The sequence below is a fragment of the Poecile atricapillus genome, chromosome 6, assembly GCF_030490865.1.
Source record: "Poecile atricapillus isolate bPoeAtr1 chromosome 6, bPoeAtr1.hap1, whole genome shotgun sequence".
Classification (NCBI taxonomy): Eukaryota; Metazoa; Chordata; class Aves; order Passeriformes; family Paridae; genus Poecile; species Poecile atricapillus.
This window is the reverse complement of record NC_081254.1, coordinates 28,702,567-28,726,466: the sequence shown is the minus strand read 5'-3', so window position 1 is coordinate 28,726,466 and position 23,900 is coordinate 28,702,567. Positions and strand designations below refer to the sequence as shown.

At 41.3% G+C, this 23,900-nt stretch overlaps 1 protein-coding gene across 6 annotated transcripts in view; it reads right to left on the bottom strand.

The window, feature by feature from the left end:
* The window catches only part of RBM20 (RNA binding motif protein 20), a 103,175-nt gene extending 82,225 nt beyond the window's left edge, over positions 1–20,950 (bottom strand). The window contains exon 1 of one of the 6 annotated variants that reach the window (XM_058840741.1): positions 20,617–20,950. In XM_058840741.1, coding sequence (XP_058696724.1) covers positions 20,617–20,750 — 134 coding nt within the window. In that variant the 5' untranslated portion in view covers positions 20,751–20,950. Of the gene's footprint in view, positions 1–7,552; positions 7,582–17,371; positions 17,653–20,616 lie in introns of those variants that run through there. The other 5 variants (XM_058840739.1, XM_058840738.1, XM_058840740.1 and 2 more) reach the window with 5 other exon arrangements.
* Between the last annotated feature and the right edge of the window lie 2,950 nt (positions 20,951–23,900).

Below are 23,900 nucleotides of genomic sequence, written 5' to 3'. Positions count from 1 at the left end.
TTTATGGTTTGCTCTGTAGCTTTCCTATAAAAGTTACAGTTTGACATGGTGGATTTCGATAAACACAGCTCCTAAGAAACAACAACAAAATACAGTACCACGCTACTGATTAACAAAAATTGCCTAATTGGGATTAATTAGAAATTGACAGTTGAGGTGGGAAGAAAAACGTAGTTAAGAATGTTAAAGGAACATTTGCATACTAAAAAAAAAATCACTTGTATCTGAATAATTTTTAACCTATTTGTGCTAAAATGATCCTGTACTACTGCTGCAACTAAATAGATGCATGAAAGTATTTTAACCATATTATGCCTAAAGAATTTACTTCTAGACAGACAGCTTTTACACTGACAGATAACTTTTTTCTTTTAAAATTATAAGATGATGGTAAATTCACAAAAAGCAGAAGAGAAGTAAAATCTTTTAAAAACACTGTCATTTGATCAACTGATTTTCCTACTGGCAGTACCACTTTAAATTGCGATGGAGTTTTAAATCTGTCCCGAGATATCCAAATCAAACTCAGGGTATCTAACAAATTTCTCAAGTTTCTATGACTAATAGTGTATCACAGAGTTGATAGTTATGGGCTAAATGCGATCCTGACCTTTTGCGCTTACGGCTGCGAGCCCTGCAGTCTGTGCGCTGAGCCAACACAAAATCTATGCTTACAGCAGCGCTCTGCACGCCAACAATCCTCCCAGGCAGAATCCCCACTCAGTTTAGAGCCTCTTTAAAATACAGGAAAGGGTTCTGAGAATTGCAGAAGTTTCTCTACTTCTCTTCTGGACGGTAATGTCTTTTACAGTCACTCTCTCCTTGATGAGGACAGTCAATTTCTTTTTGAGGAGAGACCATGTAATGCTAGAAAGCCCCTGTTAATAGAGCATTTTCAGGCTTTAGATAAATGTTACATTTCCAGAATGTAAAGTTTTCTTTTTCTATCAAGTCTGAAAATCTCTGGTCTCTCTCAGTCAAACAAATGTTGAATTTCTATTCCTACCGTCTTAAACCAAGTCAGTGGGCTGGATTTCTGAGCAAAAACCCTTCCAGGTGTCCAATCTGCTGTGATTCTCTATGGCATTTCTTACAAACAGGAAGAAGCAATGGATATTTCTACTTTATACTTTATACACAAGGTTCAGCTGTTGAGGAAGAAGCAGCCATTATTGTACAAAAAAAACCCCAAAAATCTAAAATCAAAGAAGGCTTGGTAAAGGAAAATAAACTAGGAATATTGCCAATCCAGACATGGCAGGGCATCAGGAAGACTAAAAAGATTTTGTGTGGGAGAAAACCTGATGAAGAAGTTGCTGAGGAGCGGAGGAGGAAAGGGAGGTCTGTGGGAAAAAGGGCATGAAAGCAGCATCCTTTCAGGACCTTTTCCCCACCTCTGTTCCCTCTCTCAGCCCTTAAATTACTGGTGAGCCCATTCTCCACAAACTCTTTGCAAAAAGAAGCAAAGAGGTTACATGAAACTGAGCATCACAGCTCTTCCCCTGGGCTCAGAGGAATATTTAATGAAACATATGATTGGGTCTTTGCTACTCTTCAATTTCCAAAAGCCACTGTCATTAATTTTGTTTCAGAGGACAAGCCGTAGCAATCAGAATGGCAAAGCACTTCAAGCGCCAGCAACACTGCAGTGAACAAAGACAACCCAAGTCAATAAACAAGCCTGGCTGAGTGACTACAAACAACAAATGCTCCTCACAAGCAGCCAAACCAAAGATCATCAGGAAACTGTAAAATGAGACATGTGCATTATGCAAGCCTCTCTTCTTTCCATCCTTCCCTACAAGGGATTGATCTGACGCTGAACTGTGGAATTCCCCAGAGACATGATAAAGAAAAATTAAAAACAGCTACCAGTTAATCAGTGCCATGCATGATAAAAACCAGATGAGGGAGTCACTGAGTAAAACAGCATCACACAACCATTAAAAAAAACTGTGTTGGAAACTGCTCTTCTTTCCAGTGTTTCTCTGCTCCTGTTCCAACCCTCCTTGCCTGAAAGCCTACAGACAGGGTAGAAAGTGCTATGCCAGATCAGATCAACTGTGATGTGAACCTGCCAATGGCAACCTATGGGCAGATGGTCCATGGATGGCTAGACAACCACAAGATACTAAACCCACCTAAGGAAATTTTCTCATTTCCAGAAGCTAGTAAAAACCATCTTTTTATGTCTTTTTTGCTAATCTTCTCTCCATCCCATTTTTCTGGATTTAACCAAAGGGTAGGATAGCCTAAAGAAGTGCCTGCAAAACTCACTCTACAGGATAACTGCCAGCAGACTGAAACTTCCTACCCCAGCCCTAATCTCCCTTGAACACTTCTTGTATGTGGGTTCCAGTGAGAAACCCTACACAGCTGAATGAAAGATGCACAGGGAGTTTTCCCTCCCCATGTACTCCTCAAATCCTCCCTCTTCACAGCAATACTGCACCTGTCCCAGCGCAGTACCCCTGGCGCCTTCAATTAATGCTGAGAAAATCCTGAGTTAAGTGCCTACTTAAATTTGATGGGTTTGCCATTGAAATGATGGTCTGTCAGCCTAATAAAAGCACCAGTTAGTAAACAACATTACTGCACAAACACTGGCAGAATTATGAGCAACTGCAAGCTGCAATTAATTTGACCTTAGCCACCATGCCCACACAACCAGTGATGCTAATGCTGTGATTTTATTTCAGATCAATGTAGTCAGCAACAAATCAACATTCCTGCCATTTCTCCAAAGAGGAATCAAAACTACCCAGTGCAGCTAGGGGAATTTGCAATTGAACAGATGTAAACTACTTCATAGCCATGAGGAAAATGGAATTCATTCACCAATGTGTAGCTTGAGCTAAGCTAATCCGAGTTGCATATCCAGTTCTCGAAGAGCTTTGAGTAGCAATCAATCTTCCTGCATTCACCAAGTGATTTGTTAATCTGCAGTTTTCATAACGTAATAAAGAACATATGGATTAACCAGCTATTGTTCATAACAGCCTGATGAGCTTCTTAGACTCTGTTGGTTACTTACTGCATATAACAGTATCCAGTGCAGTGAAACAAACTGGGCAGTATGGATTACATCATGTTCTACCATCTGGAAAGCATTACAATATATCACTAATACTGTGAAGCCTCCTGAATCCGTTCTTCATTTATAATGCTGTTTGAGCTCCAGAAAGAGTGTCTGAAGAGTGATTTGTAAAATATGTTACTGAAATCCTAAGTAGGATATTGTTCTTAATAAAAACCATACCTAGGTACAAACTCAATTTTCAGCTTATATCCTTAACCAATTATGTACCAATGCAAATCTCCACTGGTAAATTTTCTTGCCAAATCCATTCTTGCAGTGGATTAGTCAGCTCAGAGAAACCATACTGGGATAGAGCTTTCCAGGACCAGCAAGGTAATTTGAACATTCCCCAGTGTCTGGTTAGTACCCTCTATTAGGTGTACAGAAAGACTCAAAAGAGTGAAGGCATTAGAAAACAACACAGAAAGCTGGGTAACTTTCTCAGGGAGTGGGTGGGACAGGCTGGCAGTGGGCAGAGCCACTGCAGTCACAGGGGCTATAGATTATTCCTGGTCTATCCACTAGTCCTGTGCTGACGGGCAGAAGAAACTGCTCATGGACAGCTGCTGAAGAGAAATGCTGCCCTAAGAATGCACCACAGAGCAACTTGTCAGACAAACATGGTATTCTGTATAGTCACAGTTGCCTTTAGTGTCACCCATTTTTCCCACGCCGAATGTCCAGCATCCTAGCTTATTTCTGGCCCGGGATGCACGTGCTGCAGGGCTTGCTCTCACTACAAGAGAAGCCATCCTTGCTCCTTGCCAGCAAGGGACAAGCACCACTTCTAACATGCCAAGCAAAGTCTGCACAACAGCCCTTAGATCCATTTCTGTGAAACTTGTTCCACAGCTGAAAGCCAACAAGGGTGAACAACAAGCAGCAGTTTAGTTTCACAGTGAATCCCCTTTACAAATAGCCCTGGGCTGACAAATCCCACCATGCTCCTTAAGATATTTTTTTCCAGTAAGACAAAGCCAAGCCTTTAACAGGGCAACCTGCAGAGAGCTTGGTAAATGAAACCTCTGGATTGGCTTTCCCAGGCAGTCATTCCCATTTTACTTCCAAGACTTCAGCATCCCCAAGGAAATATGCAACAGGATGATCGTCCACAGTTCAAGAAAATATATCTCTGTCTGTATATATATATATGTATATAAACACACACATTCTCCATACAAAGCCACATTGATACAACAATTTCAACTCTTCCATGATCTCCAGCTCTCCAATCAGGTCAGGCTAACCTTGTTACAAATTTATTACAAATGTGGTAAAACCTATAGAAGGAGCACTTTCTAGACATTACTGTAAAAGTTAGGTCATGTCAGAGGTCAGGCAATAATCTGACATCTCAACTGGAGAAAAAGGAAAGCCATTTGTTTCTAAAATTGCGCCCTGAAATATAAAGTCAGTTTCTACCATATCAATGCCTTGACCCAGGCAGCCCCAGAAATGTGGTAAGAAACCAAGAGGTCTTTTGGACAATGCAGCTTATCATATACATCATTGCTTCAACACTGATTTTACACAATTCTCTGGTGAAAGGAGCACAGGACTTTTTGGATGACACGGCAGCTGTGTGGGAGACCAGAATGGGGTATTTATACATTAGGAAAGGTTATTAATATTAATAGTTAAAATTGTGCATAATTTCTATATCAGGAGCTCCTTACACAAATAAAACTGTATAGAAATGCACAAACACACACCCCTCAAAAAACAAATGCGCACATAAAAATGTTGATGTATTACACACATCTCTATTAATAACACAGAGAAAGATGTTTTCTATTCCACCTGCACGATATACTACACAAGAAAGTTGTTTAGTCTGCTTTCATAATCAGATCACGTGACAGGAATTTTGCCATTATTTTTATTAATTTCAGTGAAAAGTGCTTTATGACCTGGCTCTTAAGATTTATTAGCCACCTAAATACATTTCATGTGCCATTTTTGGAATAAAAAGATGCTTCAAATTCTTCAAATAAAGTCTACTATTACAATTATTTAAAGCCCAAATAAAAAAAAGTAAGAATTTTTATAGTCTTTTTAAACCCACATGTTTAGCTCAGCTAATAGATCTGTTTATGTGAACTCTGCAGCATTCAAACAAATGGACAAATGCTCAAGATGCTAAAAAACAGATACAGTTTCTAATTCTCCAGTTATTTAATCCCATCTATTGAAAAGGACATTATAGAATTCAAAGTGTGCTTTAAAATAAGACTGATAAGATATTTTTAAACAGGCAGAGACATTACAAAAATAGTTATTTTTGCCACCTTGAGAAGTGTACTTTTAAGATTATCTAGAAGAACAATCAGCAATTCTTCTAGACTTGCAAGCATAAAATTCTCTTTCCCTTTTCAGTACTCTTCAATCAATGTTGAAGGTAATTGCTATCCTGATCGCCAGCTCATATTGAACAGATGAGCACTAGTAAATCAAAAGCTGTCCAGATCTCCTACTGTGGATCAACATATACATAATGGCTGCTTGCCCATGACTGGAAATCCTTCTGATAGCTTAATGCTGTCAGGTGCTTCATTTCCAGTGGCCAAAACATAATGTAACATTCCAGAGGACAAATTTTTCAGGCTTCATTTCAAGCACAGAAGTATGTGAACACCATTAAAACCCACTGATTTTGCCAAGATGCTTTTGTCAAGCATGTGTTTCACTAACTCATTTACAAAAATAAACATACAAAACTAATCAGTTTAGAAAGCTAAACAGCAGCAAAAGATGCAGACAAAGATGACAGAAGCAGAAGTTCTGCAGGTACTGTTAGTCTGGCATTTCAAACACTGGACTACAGTCTCAGTTGGAGAAAAGACAATCTCTTAATGTAATTATCATTTTTAAAAAATAATTGTCTATGTGAATATCACATCTGTATTTAAGTCTGAAAATTAAATTTTACATTTCTGAAAGAATAAACTGTCTGTGTATTTCTTTACAGGATGTCATATGCTTTGTGCTGACAAATTTTCAATCTGAAGTAAAAAATGGGTAATGGTACAGGAGAGCATGAACAGAGAGACAGCAGCCAGCCAAGGAAGAAGGATTTACAGAACGGATGGTTTGCCAAGGGTTTTCTGGAGGGGGCAGGGAGGGGGTGGAAGCTTGGAACAAATTAATGGGCAAACTGTTCCAAGAATGGCATGGGAAGACGCATCCAAAAGACTGTAATTCCTGGTTTGTGTTATTTAACATCACTGTCTGGCTATCTAACTATACTCACCAACCACTGTGAATAGCAACATGTTTCTCAGCAGTGATACAAATCCACTGTCATCCAATATCCAAATCTATGAAATCTCCAGTATTTCTGGTAAGTGGAAGATGTGTGAAAGTCCAGCAGTCAGAACAGCAAGTAGGATTTGCCTGGGCAGACGTAATCACACTTACTGCCATGCCCAGGTACCAGCCACCCTAAAGACAGTTTGCAGCAAGCCATTTACTCATTTAGCTGTCAAGGGTAGGAGTGCAAATAGACTCCCACATGCGTGCTGCAGGAGTATGTGGATGTTGAAGGTAATGCCTTTCAAAACTGATTACTTCACCCAGTTTCATCTACCTGACAGAACACAAAGGACCTCACACAGTGGAGCCTGATCACTGCTTAGCCAGACATGGGAAACCACAGGAAAAACTTCCCAAAATCTCCGACGTCACAGCTACTCTCCCCTGACAAAAGCAAAGGAACCAGGAAAACACTGAGAAGGTTTTTTTTCAATTTGCACTATAGTTAGGATCAAGAGCCAGTGACACAAGTACGCCAAGAAGCGCTGTGTTCTCTCAGGAGTGTCCTTTCCAGTGACAGGGATCAGTTGGGAATAAGCCCGCACTTCAAACAGCTGAAAGTCAAAGTAGTCAAGGGACAAATGCCACAGGGAACAGAGACAACCTTTTGCCTTGGTACCTCTGGGTGCAGCGCTGGGTTCCGAACACTGTGTTCATGGACGGGGTGGTATGGGCACTGAGCTGGGAGAGGAGGGCTTGCAGGAGGAAGCACACCCTCTGCAGGCTGACACCGTGCCACTGGAAAACAGCAGTGCTCTAGGCAAGCAAAGGTAGCTCAGTTTGAAAGGAAGTTGCACAGATTTTTTTTCAACTCACTGAAATGCAGAAAGAATTCAGTATATCTAAATTGGGAAGAAAACAGTACAAATCTATGGTATATAAGCAGTTCCACTGCACCTCGTGTTCTGGGATCACATCACCCCTTTCACACAAACAAAAGAAAAGACATAAAAGCAAAATAAAATTAGAGATAACCTCACACAAAGCAAAATATGTGAAGAAATGACAGAATAAAAAGACATTTGCTTCAATTTAATTTGAATACCTTTTTTTTAGGTGCACTTTCTCATTATATTTTCCAGAAGAACACATGGAACAGATAAAAAAACCTTATCCACTTGCTAATTTTTTAACATATCAAAATATATTTTAAACACTTACCATGAGGTTTCCATCACTGTAAATAATAACAGAACTACAAATTAAGCATAAAACTAATTAAACAAACATAAAGTAGCTGAAGTGTGTCTACAGAAAAGATTAATATAATTATAGCTCAGTAATTTGAGAAGAGAATATTTTGAATAAGCAGGTAATTAAGTTAAGAGAGGCCTAAAGAAAGATTTCACACTCACATTCATATGCTGAAGCAGTTTAAAAATAGAGAGCAAGAACTGCCTGACTTCATGTTTTAATTTTAGCTAGGTGATGAGCTGGTCCCAAAGACAGAAAGGGACAGCAGGATTTTTTCTCAGCAAAGTGCCCTTCGTATTTTTATGTGAAGGAAATGCAGTATGTTCTATTAATATCCTGTTGTGGCCCTACATAAGCCTAGGCACCCTTTCAATCAGGAAAAAGTTCTGGTTTGCTTCTTCAAATCACTTCACTTTCAAAGACATACACAGAAGTTAGAGAATGTCCGGACTGCTCTGGCCACTTCACAGGTAAATAACATCCACACAGGAATGGACACCTTGTTTTTCCATTAGTCACCTACTGCAATTACTAAAGCTGTAGGTTTCTACCATGAGGAGGGAAAAGAAAAATATTGAGTTTGCACCTTAACTTCATTCTCATTTTAATTAAGAGTTGGGGAAAAAAAGTCCACACCAACCAGAAAGGTGTGTGGGTGCAGAAGGGGAGAAATATTGTTCGAGTTAATGCTGGCATAATGCCTAGGCTCTCCCAAAGAAGCTGAGAGAAGAACACAGACCATAGACTTTTCCCACATAAAGAAAGCTTCTTCCTCTGCGTATAACTCCCTCATACGCTTCACCTTCCTGACATCTCTGATTAACCCAATCCAAGCAAAAGCTTCCCCACAGCAGGTCCCTATACATACAACACTGTTTCAGGCTGGCAAATTTTGACAGTGGAGCAGGACTGAAATTCTTCTTGTTCAATAGCATCACATTGAAAACTTTTCTGTCCTTCGGCGAATGGTGGAAATGAAGGCAAACCACCTTGTAGATTATTTTTCTGACATACTCTTCCCAAAGTGTCAGCTATGCAAGTGAAGGTCTGATTCTCCCCCAAATCCTCAGGCGCCACAAAAGCACATTTTCAACTAAGACTAATTTTCTTGATAGATGACAATGGTTAAAACCTAGGCAAGAGTCTGAGTTAATCCTGCAGTGAAAACAAGCCTGCTAGAGTCTCCCGTCCTCTTCCCACAGTTACATTCCCTTGCTTGTATTTTAGAGCAACGATCAGCAGTAAAACTTCAGAAACATCCCCCCTTTTACATTTGGCATTTATTTATAGATTCATCTGAGGCTTCATCAGTAAAATTGCACATGCATTAATACTGACCATTGATTCACTCCAGCTCCTTCTGTAAATAAGCATTTGCAAACTTTATTTGCCAGGGAAGTGAAATGCCAGTCAGTTGAAGTTTGCATTAACACCCTGCTGATCAGCACTTCCTAGGTGAGGATGCCCTGCCATTATGATCTTTAGCACACTGTGTTAGTGAACTGTGTGTCCAAAAACACAGAAGGACCATGCCATGCTGGTTCCCATCCATTCAGCTCTTGAAATAAAGCAAAATAAAGCAGAGCACAACAGTTAGGCAGGTGAGCCTAGGAAGATGTGTGTGGCTTGTTTGCACCTATATAACTGATACCTTTTAGTTTTAATCTTAACACAGTTTTGCACTTTTAATTACCACAATGTGTTTTTTTCTCACTATCCCACTTAACCCAATCCCAATTCATGTCAGAAGTTCCATACAGTTCTGAAAACTTTTTTCCATTATGCTATTCAGATGAAGGTCACTGTCCTTTCTCCCAGCAGAAGTGTGTTCTGCATTTCATTTGTACACATGAAATGAGTTCATTTGCTCTTATTACTCCTACCATTTCTAGTTTAAGTGTCAGATACCAAAACAGACCCATGCATCAAGAGTACTCTATCCCCACCATTGGAATGACAACTTCCACTTGACTTCTTGCAACAAATGAAGTTAAAGCACTTGAAACTAAAGACTGAAGAGATGACCAAGTCCTTTTGTTTTACTGAAGACCCCTCCATTTTAGAGATGCTCCCTTGCAAGAAGGTTGTTGGCTGATATTTTTACTTTCTCCTGCTTAAGTTCAACACAAAGTTTGTAGGACAAGATCATCACTCACTGCATCACTATTTATAGTTACTTACTCTCGTTACCCTAACAAGACTCTAATCAACAAAGCTTCTGAACCTCTTAAATTTAAATTGTACCATGAAGGCATTTTTGTTTGAAAGAGCTTTTAATATAAACGAAATTTCTGCTTTTCTTGCTCTAAATTAATAAAAATATTGAAAATTCAAAGACCAATTCTTCTTCATTTCCCTTTCTAAATCATTCAGACAATGCTTCTCTTTCACTCTCCTGAGTGAACAAATCGTTCGTGGGTTCTAGGTGTGAGAGGTTGGTTTTCTGTGGCAGAAGACAGAGACATTATATTTATTTTTATATCTTCTGAAAAAGGAAAAATACCCTTTGAAAGAGTTTACCAGCAAGACACACCTTCCTTCTACACAGCCCTCTTGCCCCTTCAGCAAGGTGATAGACCAGACTCCATGAAGGCGCAAGTACGTCTTTGGCAAAGCAGTTTTTAAGAAATATTCATTGCCTGCTAAAACAAGCAGTTAAATCTAAGTTTTGCTTCAGAGCCCAACCAGCAGGATCTAAATGCAGAGGAATGATAGGAACCTCTCTGGCTTTATTAGGCTCTCTGGCAGTACTATATACGAAGCATTCTCCAGGACTTACTGAAGATGCCATGCAGTCCCTACAGCACTGGCTTTCTGCATGTGAGGGGGATGTGTCCTCCAAGGTGCCTTCCAGGTGATCCAGCAATACTCCCACCACCAGCGCCTGCTGCCGCCACTGCTGCCACCCATGCAGTTCTGTTCTTAGAGTAGTGCTGACTCCTAAAAGCTGGTCACTCTGCCAGCTTCACTACAGATAAATAAGTACAATTACCTCAGGGAACTTAAATTAAAAGCTGCCTCTCTGTCTCACACAGTTGTATACAACTCTCTCATGTTCAAGCTTGAAGATGCATTTTTTCCTGCTCCCTTGATGGTTTTGTTATTTTTTAAGAACAGGGTCTGGAGGTAGAGGGTTAAAAATTTTGTACTCCAAGTTTCCTTGAATTACTAAAATGTCTAACCCCAGATCCATTTGTCACAAATCACACTCTTGGTCAGTCTCTGCTTTGTCCACCAGGAGCCAACCAGCAAGCCCTCCTCCCACGCTGTGCTATTTGTGCAAACTGCTAGCTTGGAGAAAAAAGTAGATACAGAGCTGATTTACTTCTAGTGAGTCCCCCTGGCATCCAGCTAAGAGGTGAGAAAACTAAATATAACAAACTTAAAACTACAATTATTGTAGGGGAGTTTGCCAGAGCCGCTCTGAAGCTCCTAATGGTCTGTGGGGGATTTATGGATCAGCTGTGAAAATTTACTCGCAGCTAAAACTTGCCAATCAAGTCTTTGGCTTTGAACACTGCTACCAACTTCTACAAAATACAGTTTGAAATTACAGAAATGTCAAAGCAAAACAGTAAGTTTTAATGCTTCAGAGAAGGGTATAAGGAAAATCTATCATACTACACAGACCAATAAGACAAGCATGCAGAGGCTCCTTTCTCAGTGTTTGTATCTTCGTATAAAAGGGTCTTATATTTTTACAGAGCAGGAGGAGATTACAAGTGCTGCCAAAATACACAGTAACAGACAGTATGTTGCACTGAAAGGACTAAAAACTGCTGTCTTGCAGTTTAAGAGCAGATTCCCTCTATAAATTTTGCAGCGATCCAGAAAATAATATTATTTGCTGATATTTTATGCTCTTGCCATATGGATGGGGATAAAAAGGGATCATTATAAAACTTATAAAAGCTCCTCTAAAATTGTATCTGCTATTTTCATGTTATTCCATTTAAAAAGGGCAGCAAAAATAACAAAAAATCCTGAGAACTTACACAGAAAGCAAAGCAAATAGCCAGCTTAGATGAGCGATACAAGACCATGCCTTAGTTCTCTCAAATGCTCAGCACAAATGGGAAGACAGCAGCAATGGCCCCCTGTAAGGGCAGCACTGTGCAGAGGAACTGATGGGCTCTTTGTAGACCCCTCTCCAACTCTACAAATCCCTACAGCTGGTGAGGCTTCAACACTCCAGAGTACTGGTTTGAAAACATGTCAGACCTCTAATATGCTACTAAGCACCACAAAGGAGCACAGACGCATATTCCTCCTTGCACAGATCCATACCCTTTTTAAAAAGGGAAGTTAATGCTGCAATGTAAGTTTCTATTATTTACTTTGGTTTCTGCTACATTAGGTCTCTTCTGTCAGCAATTACCCCAAAAAACAAACAGTAAAGAGTCATGAAGCCTTGCAAATTTAGATGATAGGATCTGATCCTTTAAAGCCTTATACACATAAATAATCCTCATGTGTATGAATAAGGCTTTACAAGATCATAGCATACACACTATATCCAAAGAGGAATTCAAGTCCTATTTACCACTGACAAGCAAACTCTTGACCACCTAACATTATTTATGTAATGCAATAAATTATATAGTTATAACATAAAAACATATTACTTTACTCTGCACAGATATACTTTAACCATCTACACAAAATGACAAAGTTACTTCTAGCCCTTGCAAATTTTGATTGAACTCCTTTTGTTTTATTTGGAAGGAAATTCAACCATTTAGTACTCTGCAATGCACAAAACCTAAATTGAACAGTAATGATCCCATGTTTTTTAGAAGTCTGATCTACCAAAGATACATGACATGGTTAATTTAAATTTCATTGTCAAATTTGGAGTATTTAATTAGCATTTCTTTTATTTTTTATTCACCAGAAGCTGGGAAAGAGGAGGTACGTTCAAGTACAGAAAATGAGTTGACTTGGATTCGAGTACCACATAACTTTGATTATTTTATTACAACACTTTACCTATGAACCTTTTTGCCCATGCCACCCACAGAGGTACCTATATCACCATCGCAGTCACTATTCGTCTGTAGTTCTTACATGTTCACCTCTAGATGTAATAATGACACTTTGCTAAGTGTAATACATGGCAAAGTAACCTGAGGCAGACCTCTTGATTCATCTGAGAGAGTCAACAGAAGGTGCCAACAAAAGGGTCAGCCCTGTCTGCACCAAGAGAAGGTGTTGCTACACAACACAACATGACCTTGAATGAAGCAGTAAATAAAGAGGCCAGTGCTTGGTTGTAAGTTGGCAGGACAGTGGAAAACTGTAGGTGACCTTAAAAGAATGTGCCATGAGAGGGACACAAATGGATGGTTCAGAGTACATGGATAGCAAGGGTGTGAATGTTAAGATGTGTTAATGGAAGACTTTGGAAGATAAAGAGGAGCCTAGGGCCGCAAAAAAGTCTCATCCTAGTTCACTAATATTTCTCCCTATGGTTTCAGGAGATGACAGTCATCTTTTCTCCAAATGCCATCTTTAGTCTGAATTACGTATAAACTCTGACAGAATTTTATGTGGAGGAGCAAAAGAAACCTCTGACAATCACTGGAATAGTATTCAAACTGCAAATCATGCAAATACCCATAGCTGTGACCAGCTCTGCAGGGACTGGAGCAACCTTCTTTGTACCAGGAGTTAATCTGCTCTCACGCTATTTCCAAGAAGAACAGAAAGAAGGGTGAGAAAGACATTATAAAAATATTTTTTAAAAAATTAGGCCAAAAATAGAACAGCAAAATTTGGTCAGTGTATGTGTCATCAACCTAATAAAACTACTTAGCACATCTTCTCTTAGCGGGAAAACATGTTAATCAGCAAAGACAAAAATATGCTTTCCTCCTGCAGAAACAGACTGTATTTGTTATCTCAGTAAAGGCAATGTCAGCCATCAAGCCACTTGTTGAAGAGGTACTTAAGCCTGTTTCCTATGACAAATATTAAAATACCAGTAAAAATGCACTGCAACTCCTGCACATTTCCAAAGTGGTCTTAACTCACAGATACCATCAAGTCACACATCTCTGCTCATCCAGGAAAAAAGCAAAGTCATGACACATGAAACTGTAGCTTTTGACACTACCAAATTCAAGAGACTTGACATAGCTTGAATTCTAAAACTCTGCATCCTAATCTACAGAAAATCACAAGTTTTATGGCAAATTGATGAAAGTTAAGACTAGATAACACCAGGCACTTTTGTTATCTCAATAGCTGGTAAGTCAGAGAAGGGACCAAGTGATCAGAAAGCTGCTAGGGAGCTCGCTCATAACCTGCCCAAAATGCCATTTTCTCTGTTCATCATGGCCAGCAGAATACATTCCTCAAGGAAACGTGAGTTAAAGACTTCCTTATCCTGTTCCTGTCTTTTCTTCGGAAGAAGTAATCCAGAAGTGGAATCTCTCTCCAAGGAGTGATCATCATTAAGATTTCACATAAGACGGGCTTTAGAGTTAAAACTGCAGGAGATAGACTACTCCTCACAGATTCCTGTTACCCCCAGAGTCAGGCAGTGCTCATGGCATCTTTGGAGCACCCTGCAAAGGCTGGTGGGACAGCTGCACATCTTTAAACAACGGAGATGACGAAGAATTAATCTGAACTGCATTGTTCATGCAACAGCCGCAAAGAACAACTCCACCCTGGTCCTGCTCATTGCCTGTTCAGCTCATCTCCCAACACTGACATGGAGAAAACTAATACCAAATACGTCCTCCTTTATCTTGTGCACAAGATAATTGTACCACTAGCTGCATATTCAATATCAGTTAAACTCCCATTTCACAAGTTTGCATACACACACCCAGAAATGCAGTTAGCCTGATACAAAGTAGCTGCTTGTGCACTCATACCTACTGATCCTTTAAGAAAACAAGCCTTTGCCCCCTTCCTGCAACAGAATACCCAATGCATTTATTCAGCATTTCTTCTAAATAGGCAAGAGGCATTTGTAAAACGGGCTAGACTTGAGCTGTCAGAACAGGACAGATATTAAACGTTTCTCAAGCCCAAAGGGAGACGTTTTCTGGTTTACCCCTCTGTGTCAAGTGACAGCTCCACTGTGACGGGTCATTAGCGTGACAAAGGGAAAGCAGCTGGACATAGAGAGGGGCAGAGGCTAACAGAGCGATTACATCCTTAAATCAACTATAAAATGGTACAAAGGATGAAGAGGAGGAAAAAAGGGAGGAGTATATTCAGGGGAATAAAGTCAGTTTGATAAAGTGTCCAGCTGCACGTCATATGAAATTAATTCATTTAAATAAAAGAAAAATCAAGATAACTTACTCTTCCAAGAAAGCAGATTCTATTTGAAGGATTATTTTAAGTGACTGAAATTAATATTTCATGCAAATAACCCATTTTTCCCTCCTAAATAATTTTTTTACCATTTCCATGAAGTAAAAAAATATCTTTGTAGATCTAGTTCCTCCCATTTTGATAGCCTCCAGAAAGGATCAGGACTGGTTACTAAGGTTTTTCCCATCTCCGTTTTCCTTTCCTCCTAATGCGAACAGGAAGATTTTAGCACCACAGCATAGCAGTAGCTCAGCAGGGCACACACAACTCCTACTGTTAGATGCACACAGCTCTGAAAGAACAAGTAGTGAATTAAGAGGAAAACTAAAGAAACATATTTGCCAGTCTTCCCATTGATGGGAACAGTATATTAAATTTCCAATAAAAAGCAACATCCAGGCAACTGAGTTTTACTGAAGAGGACTCCATTGCCATGTGTTGTACTCCAGAAGTCACTTATTACATTGCTTATAAATTATGCATTAGTTAAATTTTCACTAAAATTGGCATCACTGCTGTTATGTCTCTCTCCACCAAAATTTGACATTTCTGGGCAACTAAGAATTGATTGATAACTGATAATAAAAGTCAGATTACTTGGAAATGTTCGCATGCAACACAATCCTTCTAAATTCTTTTGGTCTGACCCCTTTCTGCTTTTGTACCTCTGTGGTCTCTCTTCTATCTTTTTATTTTGCCTTTCTGCCAGTAAACTGTTGTGTTTTAAATTAGAGATTAAAGAAAAAAATCAACCAAGTAGAACAAACCCAAGTCCCAAACTCCACACTTTCAGTCATTTTTGTTTAAAACAGATAACACCCACATGATTAAGTCATCTTTAACCTTTGGGTCACAGCTGATATAAAGGAGGGGTCATTGTTTTCCATCCAAGAAAAAAGAAAATAAATTTTAAAGTAAAAAAATAAAAAAGACATTTTAATTACATGACTTGAAGATAATTATAATCATTGATGCTACTTTTGGAAAACAGCTAAACTTAAAAGTGAAGCACCCTCCATTTGTCCCTGTCCCCTCATGCACACACATTTGGCATTTTAAGCCCTGATTCTAACCTCAGGTGAGATGTAAGAAGAGTCTCAATAATTACAAAGCAAGAAGCCAGACAATTCCAGAAAAAACTGCATTTTCCCCCAGTGTGTGTTTCCTAATATACAGAGACAATAAATGGTAAACACAAGGAGGAGCTTAACAATGTGGGTTTACTTCCCACATTCCCTGGCAAGTCCCACACCATGCTGCTTTTGCAGCTCCTGTCCCTTGTTTTGGTAAAGCTGCTCAGCTAAGACAACTACAGCCCCCTCTGTTTTGTTTTCTTCTCCACTAAGGGCTGTTAGACTTGTTTCAACACAAACTTCATGAGTTTTCAGAGCCCTATGAGGTAGAGAAGAAACAGAGATTTTGGAGATGTACTTTAAAAGGGAAATAAGCACGGAAAGCCTGTATCAGTAACAGTAAGAAGAGAAACAGTAAAACCAGTGTTTCTCCTTGTTAAGTATCAGCTTAGCCTTTGCCATATATGCCAAACTATTTGCCATGACTAATCTATATAATGGGAGTACATTTCATATTTTATCTCTCCTGAGAGACTTTGACTTGGGGAGGGAAAAAAAAAAGGAAAAGCAGAAAGAAAAAGAAAATCCCACACTATACAAAACAAACAAACAATGATGCAAATAAAAACCCCACATGTTTAACATAATGGGTTAGAGTTGAAAAAAAAGATAAACTGGAGGTAATTTTTCCCAACAAGTTTTCTCCTTGCTGCTATAGGAAATAAAGGACTCAAAGCACTCAGCACCAGCCTGCTTCCTCCTCTCTGCCCCCAGAACTGGCACAAACTGATGACAACGTGGGTGCAGATGTTGGAAATTCCATCTTCCTTCCAGAGGAGCTAAAAATCTCCAGGGTACAACCCCTTAGGAAAAAAAATATTAACTTTGGTTTTCCCCCCATTGTTTTAAGCTGCCTTTTATTCAATTCGTAAACAAAACATATATTCCTATATCAACACAGGGAGTTAAAAACTGCTCCATTTCCACTGGACAGATATGACCCATGACTAATTATTAGAACCAAAAGCATACAAAGAGTTGGATTTCAATACAATGAGGTCTCCGATAATCACAGAGTTTGCTTGTGGCAAATGTTTTCAGCAAGAACTCTCACAGAAAGCACTCCTCATGCAACATCTCTATAGTTAACCCACAGCCACCACTCAGACCTTTCTCTGAGTTATTTCCAGCTAGTTGCTCCCTCAGACTGCAATGAATCACACACCTGGAATTATTAATATGAGTCTCTCATGCTGCTTAGCCACTCCAGCCAATCTAACAGCAGGTACTAAAATTTGTCATCTATAAAATCACATTTTGCAATGCAACTGCAAATTATAAACAAAACTTTCAAACCATATAAATTTTCTCATAGACTTACCAAAAGAGGGGGTAAAGAACCAAGCCAACAGTTCCAAATACACATTGGTCTTTTCAGAGATATCCAATACATGTTTCACTTGCTGACACTACAGACCTTACCCTGCATTTCCACTCCTTCCACACAACTGCAGCAGAAACTGGTTATGAACACTGGCCAACACTATCACAACTGATCTTCTCAGTCTTCTACTTTACTTCATACAGAAGGGTATGTTTTTGTAAGTCATCCTCTGAAGCATGTAAATTCTGGTTTCCCTTTCCCAGCAATTTCTCATTCTCAGCTCTACAGCTTGAGGGCTTCGCCTGCAATAAGGCTTTTAGTTTTGGAAAATAAGAAGTATTTTCCCATCAAACATCACAACAACTTGCATAGATGGAATGCTTTAACTCTGTAAATCTTATCATTTGACCTCTACTATCAACTCAATTGACGTTGTCACTCGGGGAAAAAAGTACAACGTGTAGAGAGCATATTTCAATTTATATCTTATTGTAGTTGGACACTACAGGGAATTTCAAAGTAGAAGTTTAGTAATACTTTTATATTAAAATTACAATATAAATGTTAAAGCGGAGGGGCATTTAAAGACTATTGTACAGGCTACCTGTGTTGCATGAGTTCAGCCAATGTAGCTGCTAAGATATTTCAGATCTCCAGTTTCACTAAATTTTAAACCTTGTTCAAAGCTCAGCACTCACAGTGAAGCTTTATCAGCTGCCCATGTAGGAAGCCATTTTCTAAAATTATGTTGCTCTTCACTTAACATCTGTAAACCTTCCTAACAAAACTACTGAGGGGGAAGAAAGAAGGAATCCAGAGAGCTTTCAAAGTTTAAATGGTATAATGAAAAATGCATATTTTATACTATATTATAATGAAAGACTTGAAACAGAGATGTTTTGTTAAACACGACAGAATACGCTGATCTACTTGACTCTGAACTAGTATTCTGCAACTGCACATTCGTTTACTGCAGCTCGCAAAGCAAAAAGATGGCAATTGTTTAAAAAAAGTCAAGAAAAACAAAATGCTCAGAAAACAAGATCAGTGTTTTCTTCCCTATAATGAAACCATGACTTCATTTTGTAGGAGAATCACTGCCTTCCTTTCCATTGTATTTTACCAGTCATAATACCTGTCCTAGCGTGTTAGAAATAAATTTGGAAGAGTAATTTTGGATATTCCCTAACATCTCCCTTTCAATCATTCACTGAACATTCGGTTTAGATTATAAAATACCAACTTATTATCAGCAAAGCAAAGTATAATTTGCCTGCATTTCCAATTCAGCGCATTTATTAACTGTCAGGTAAACAGGCGCACACCAAATTACACCACATGGTTTCAAAACTGTATGATCAAGTTGCAGGACCTTAGATGGAGATGTTCGATGATTGCCACCCTGCGTTACATTAACATGACAAAGAACCCTCAGAACACAGCATCTCTCAAATCTTTCCATTAAAGGTAGGGTCTAAAGGAAACCATTTAGAGTTTTCCTACCTATAATTTGCTAAGAAGCATGACTAGCAAGAATGTGATGCCTTCATACATATCACACACCACATTAGAAAGACAATCATGAAGTATTCTCAAAAGATCTACCTGACTTGCAAAACAGCCATATAAAGTCTTGGTGATTCTGAGAAAATAAGGGCCATCTTTAGAGACCGTAGTTTAAAATGTAAGACTGATTTTGAGTAAGTGTAAATTACTCTGTGGTTGCACAATATTTCACACGTACCACAGCAACAGCCCAGTGGACTTAGGAAGACACCATTAGTGTTTCAGTGTAAATCTCTAAGTCTATATTTCCAATCAGAAATAAAAATGTAGGTAACAAGAACCCTGAACGTTTTCACAATTAAGTTACAAACCATGATTTAAAAGCAAACAGACTAAAAGAAAATCAAGTATAAAATTTATGAACCACATTCTGCAGAAGGTTTGAAAATCCAGTTATTTACATATTTATAAAAGCTGATGTGATTCCCAATTTAAAATAGCGCTCATACTTTAAATTTGCGGTAACGTCAAAGCATACATTGCACTTTATTATTTCTATACATGTGTGTATTTTGCAAATGTGAGAGAATTGAAAGCATTTCCTCCATTAGTTACATTGTTGGGTTTTGTTACGAAAGTGATAGTGGAGATGCCTAAACCAGCGCCTTTGCTGAAGGGGTTGTTGCAGGAAAGCAGCTCAAGCCCAGCGGCATGGCCGTGGCAGCTCCTCGGTGCTTTGTCATACTCGGGCTTTGCTTGCGGGCCGCACACGGGCTCAGTCCACTTGGCGGTCTGGGACATGATATCGAAAGCGGTTTTCAACCTTCGCCACTGCGCAGCACCCAGTGTCCTGCTCGTCAACTCAAGCAGCAAATCTTAAAGTAATAGACGGCAATTCTAATAGCTCCATAGCCGGGTACTTGTTAGCAGATTAAAAAGCCCTTACCTCTTCTAGTACGTTATGACTTGGGGAAAAATCAGATACACTGCACACAACCACATTGAATCAGTACAGATCATCAGCTTAGGCCTTATTCACGATTCACCTATTAACTACAGAGCATTCGGTTTGTCTTCAAGCTTCTCATTTAGCCAGATAAGTATCACTGGCATCACTGCATCTGTGTAGCAGAAGTGCTTTTCCCCCTCTTTCTGGGTGGAAAACGAAACAGCAAAATGCCATTCGCATCACTGCACTCATTAATAAGACTTCCAAGCCCGCACAGGTTACTTTTCCCGTGATAGCTTTGCAGAGATGCGATCGCTTCTGGAACCCCACGAGCCCCTCGCTCCAGGCCTGCCGAGGGGACCGCAGCAGCGGAACGGCGGCCGGGCAGGCGGCAAACACCGCCGCGGGGCAAGAGACGGAAACTTCCCCGGCCCAGCTCCCGGGCGCGGAAGACGCGGTGCCGGGGCGAACCCTCGGGAAACCGACACGAGTCGGCTTTTCGGGCAGAAAACTTCTGAGGGCAGCGAGGCCACTGCCGGTCTTTAGGGGAGTCCGTGCCCTTAACAGCGGGGACGGGCCCGCCGCCACCCGCACGGCGAAGAGAGGCTCAGCCCCGCGGGGCACCGCTCGGCCACGGCCAGGGCCGGTGCCGGGCCGACCCTCCGCCCGCCCGGCTGTCAGTCTGGGCGCGGGGGGAGGGAAGGGGGGCACCGCCACCGGGGAGGAAGAACGACCCGCGCCTGCCCGCCCGCCCTCCCGGCGCGGCGGAACGCGGGGCGGCTCTTACTTGTGGAGGAGCTGGGGCAGGCTGGGCGGCGGCGGCGGCATCCCTCGGCTGGGGGCCCCGCTGCGGGCATCGCTCTCCGGCGGGTCAGCGCCGCGGGGAGCCGGGGCCTGGCTCATGGCAGCGGCAGGGACCATACGGGGCGGCCCCTGCAGCGGGAGGCGCGGGTGGCCACGCAGCCCTCGGCCGCGGCGGCGGGAGGGAGGGAGGGTGGCAGAGAGAAGGGAGGGAGGGGGCAGAGGACCGGCCCTGGAGACAACCGCGCTCCCCCCGCCGCCCCCCCGCCGGGCTGGCGACGGCGGGACAGGCAACCCCCTGCGACTGAGCCCGCCCTGCCGGAGGGCTGCGGCCACCGGCGGGGGCGGCCGGCGCTGCGCGGAGCCCCAGAGACGCTGGCGGGGCCGGAGGGAGGGGCGGGCGGAGCCCCCGGTCCGGCCCCACCTGGGCGCCGGGCCCGTTCCCTCCCTCCTCCGCCCGCACCTGCCCGACAGGAGGGAACCCACGCCCCGCAGAAACCCGGCGGCTCTGCCCTGTGTCCTAGCCGGGGCAGGGTGGCTCGGGCGCACCTGTTCGGGGCAAGGTGGCTGGGGTGCGCCTGACCCTGCCCGGCGTGGTCCCGCGGGCCGCGCTTGGTAAAGGAGGCGCTGTACAGCAAAGAATGAACAATACCGGCCCCTTCACACTCCGCCAATAGTTTAGAAACATCAAACGCCAAGGACAAGGGGAAAAGCATGTGTACTCTTCTAATTCCTCCCTGGTAGCACCTCTAGAAAAATGTTATCAGTCTTTCATCAGACATAGGCCCTGTCGGGTGATATAAAACGGGAAAGTGTACCCCAGCCAATTAATAAACCTTTTCGAATAACAAGTCATCTCTATAGCAGCCCCCCTCGTCTGGGCCTAACCACGATGGGCTTTTAATAAAGGATGTCGATCATGGGCTCCCCGCTTCTAAACGCATACTAGCGTGATCAAGACCTACTCAGGACGGCTTTACCTGCTGCTGTAATAACACAGGACTAAGGAGTGGAATTGCTGCCTGATGATACAATGTGACAAAAAAAAAGTTTTACCCGCAAATGTCTGGGAGGAAATTTCAGACCGATGGAGCAGAAGTTGCACTCTTGCATTAAGTGGGTAATACTGAAAATGTTTCTTCCAGCTCTTTCTACCTTTGTAACCTGATGTTTATTGGAGAGGGACAAGTCAAAGACCATTTCAATACTTGCTCCTGCATTACCTCTGCTTGCCACACACCCTCCCCCCAGCACACACACACACACACACCGAGGAAAGCAGAAACATCCTGCCTCCTTTGAAAAATTAATCCTAATTCAGGGGAAAGACGAATTTTGAAGGGGTCAGGTTCTCCTCCCCTGCACCTGGCACAGTCATTTACAAGTATGTAGCCTTCTAAATGGGAACAAAATGCCACCTCCGGTGACTGGAAAATTTTAAGTTAGTTGCATTAATCACGTACTTTACACTTTGCAGATGGAGAGCACCAACCAGGTGCAGGGCAGTGGAGAACCGGGCCAGATTTCAGTTGCACAGTTACTTAATGGTAATGTAACTCCAAATGCACCTTCTAAAAATGAATAGCCATCAGTACTTGTTTAGACACATTGATTTACACTATATTCTGAGAAATACAAAACATGGAGCTTCACATCCTTTCCCACAAGGAAAAAAATTTTGGAAATTATGTATTTTCTGGTTCAGTGAGGGCCAAGGGGTGGTCAGCAATGTGTAGCTACAAGATGCCTGATCTTCCAGCCAAGGAAAGGTAACGTCTGGCAGACAGGTGAGGCAACTCATGGGAAAAAAAGTTTAACACGTGGGACCCAAAGTTTAAAGCAAATCCCAGGTGTCTACTGATCATCCACAGAAAAGTGGCTTTGTGTGAGTTTCCTGAGTAGCAGTGAAAGCCCTTGAGACCAAGCAACAGCCACTGCTGCCTGTAATTATTTGAGGAAGTGAAAGATGGTGACTCATGGCTCAGAGGGCAGCAGGGGCACAGCTATGACACTAATGCATGGCCCTGGATTAGGAGGTGGATAGTCACAAGAACGTGTTACTTCGCACAGACATATTACATCACTTGTAATAATGGATCAAGTGTGTTTTACTAGGCACTACTATTTCTGCACTTAATACATCCACTGTACAACTCAGCATTCAGTCTCAGCATGGGATCCTAAAACTTTACAAAGATTTTCTCCATTCATTTTAACAGTTCTCATCCCTATGTCCGCTTCTTGTCAAGGTTTTTTTCCCCTCTTTTTCTGTCATATCCCAGTGTTTGGCTTGGCATAATCTGGTGTGGCAAAAGCACTGACCTTTCACAGCCAGCTGGTCCCTGCCTTACCACAAGGCACTAGCAAAGGCTCACTCAGACGCTGTCTTACAGGGAAATAATTGGGTGGGTGTGAGCAAGCATAGACTGACTGATGTTCATGGACTCTCTTATTCAATAAATCAATATAAGCAGTTTTCTGGCCAACCCTTACAGTATTTCTGGAGCACTGCCATAAGAGAGAAACAACAGTGGCTGGTCCAAAAAACACAGTTTTAGGGTCTTGGTTTGGCAGTAGAACTGAACAAGTGCTAACAGCTATACAAGTTCCTGTTCTCCTAATATGGAACATAGTTATGCACATGGAGAAATCAGAGCTGTAGGTTTTTTTCCCCTTGGCTAGAGACATATTCTCTGTTTGTGCAATTGTCAGCTAATAGAGGTTTTGTTAAAAATATTGGCAAAACACTGACCTTCCTGTTGCTGACTTCATATGTATTAAATATCTATAATTTTAGATTAAAACTGTTGATTTTTTTGAAATATCTATGCCATGGGTATTATTGAGAACTCATGCAAAAAGCACTCCTGGCTAATGATTTCAGCTGAAATTAATATGCTTACTGTATCTCCCAATACACTTAAACAATCCCCACCTCTCACAATGCCTTTTTGGAGTTTCCAGTTGTAGCAGTCCACATGCTAAAACTGAAATCCTGATCTAACTGCTGTTCTAACTTGCATGACGATAAATCAGAAGCAGCTCTCTGGTGTAAATGAACTCACACCCAGAATATTCCATTTTTAGGAGCAGATCAAGAAAGGCACAGGCAGAACCTGGAAAAAAATTAAGCAATCATATAGTAGGAAAGTGATGGAACCAGGCACACACTGGACACTGTGTCCCCAAATAGTTTAGCAACAAATAACAAAACAGCAATGATTTCATTGCTTTAAAGCTTATTTAACCATCGAGTTACACAGTAGCAAG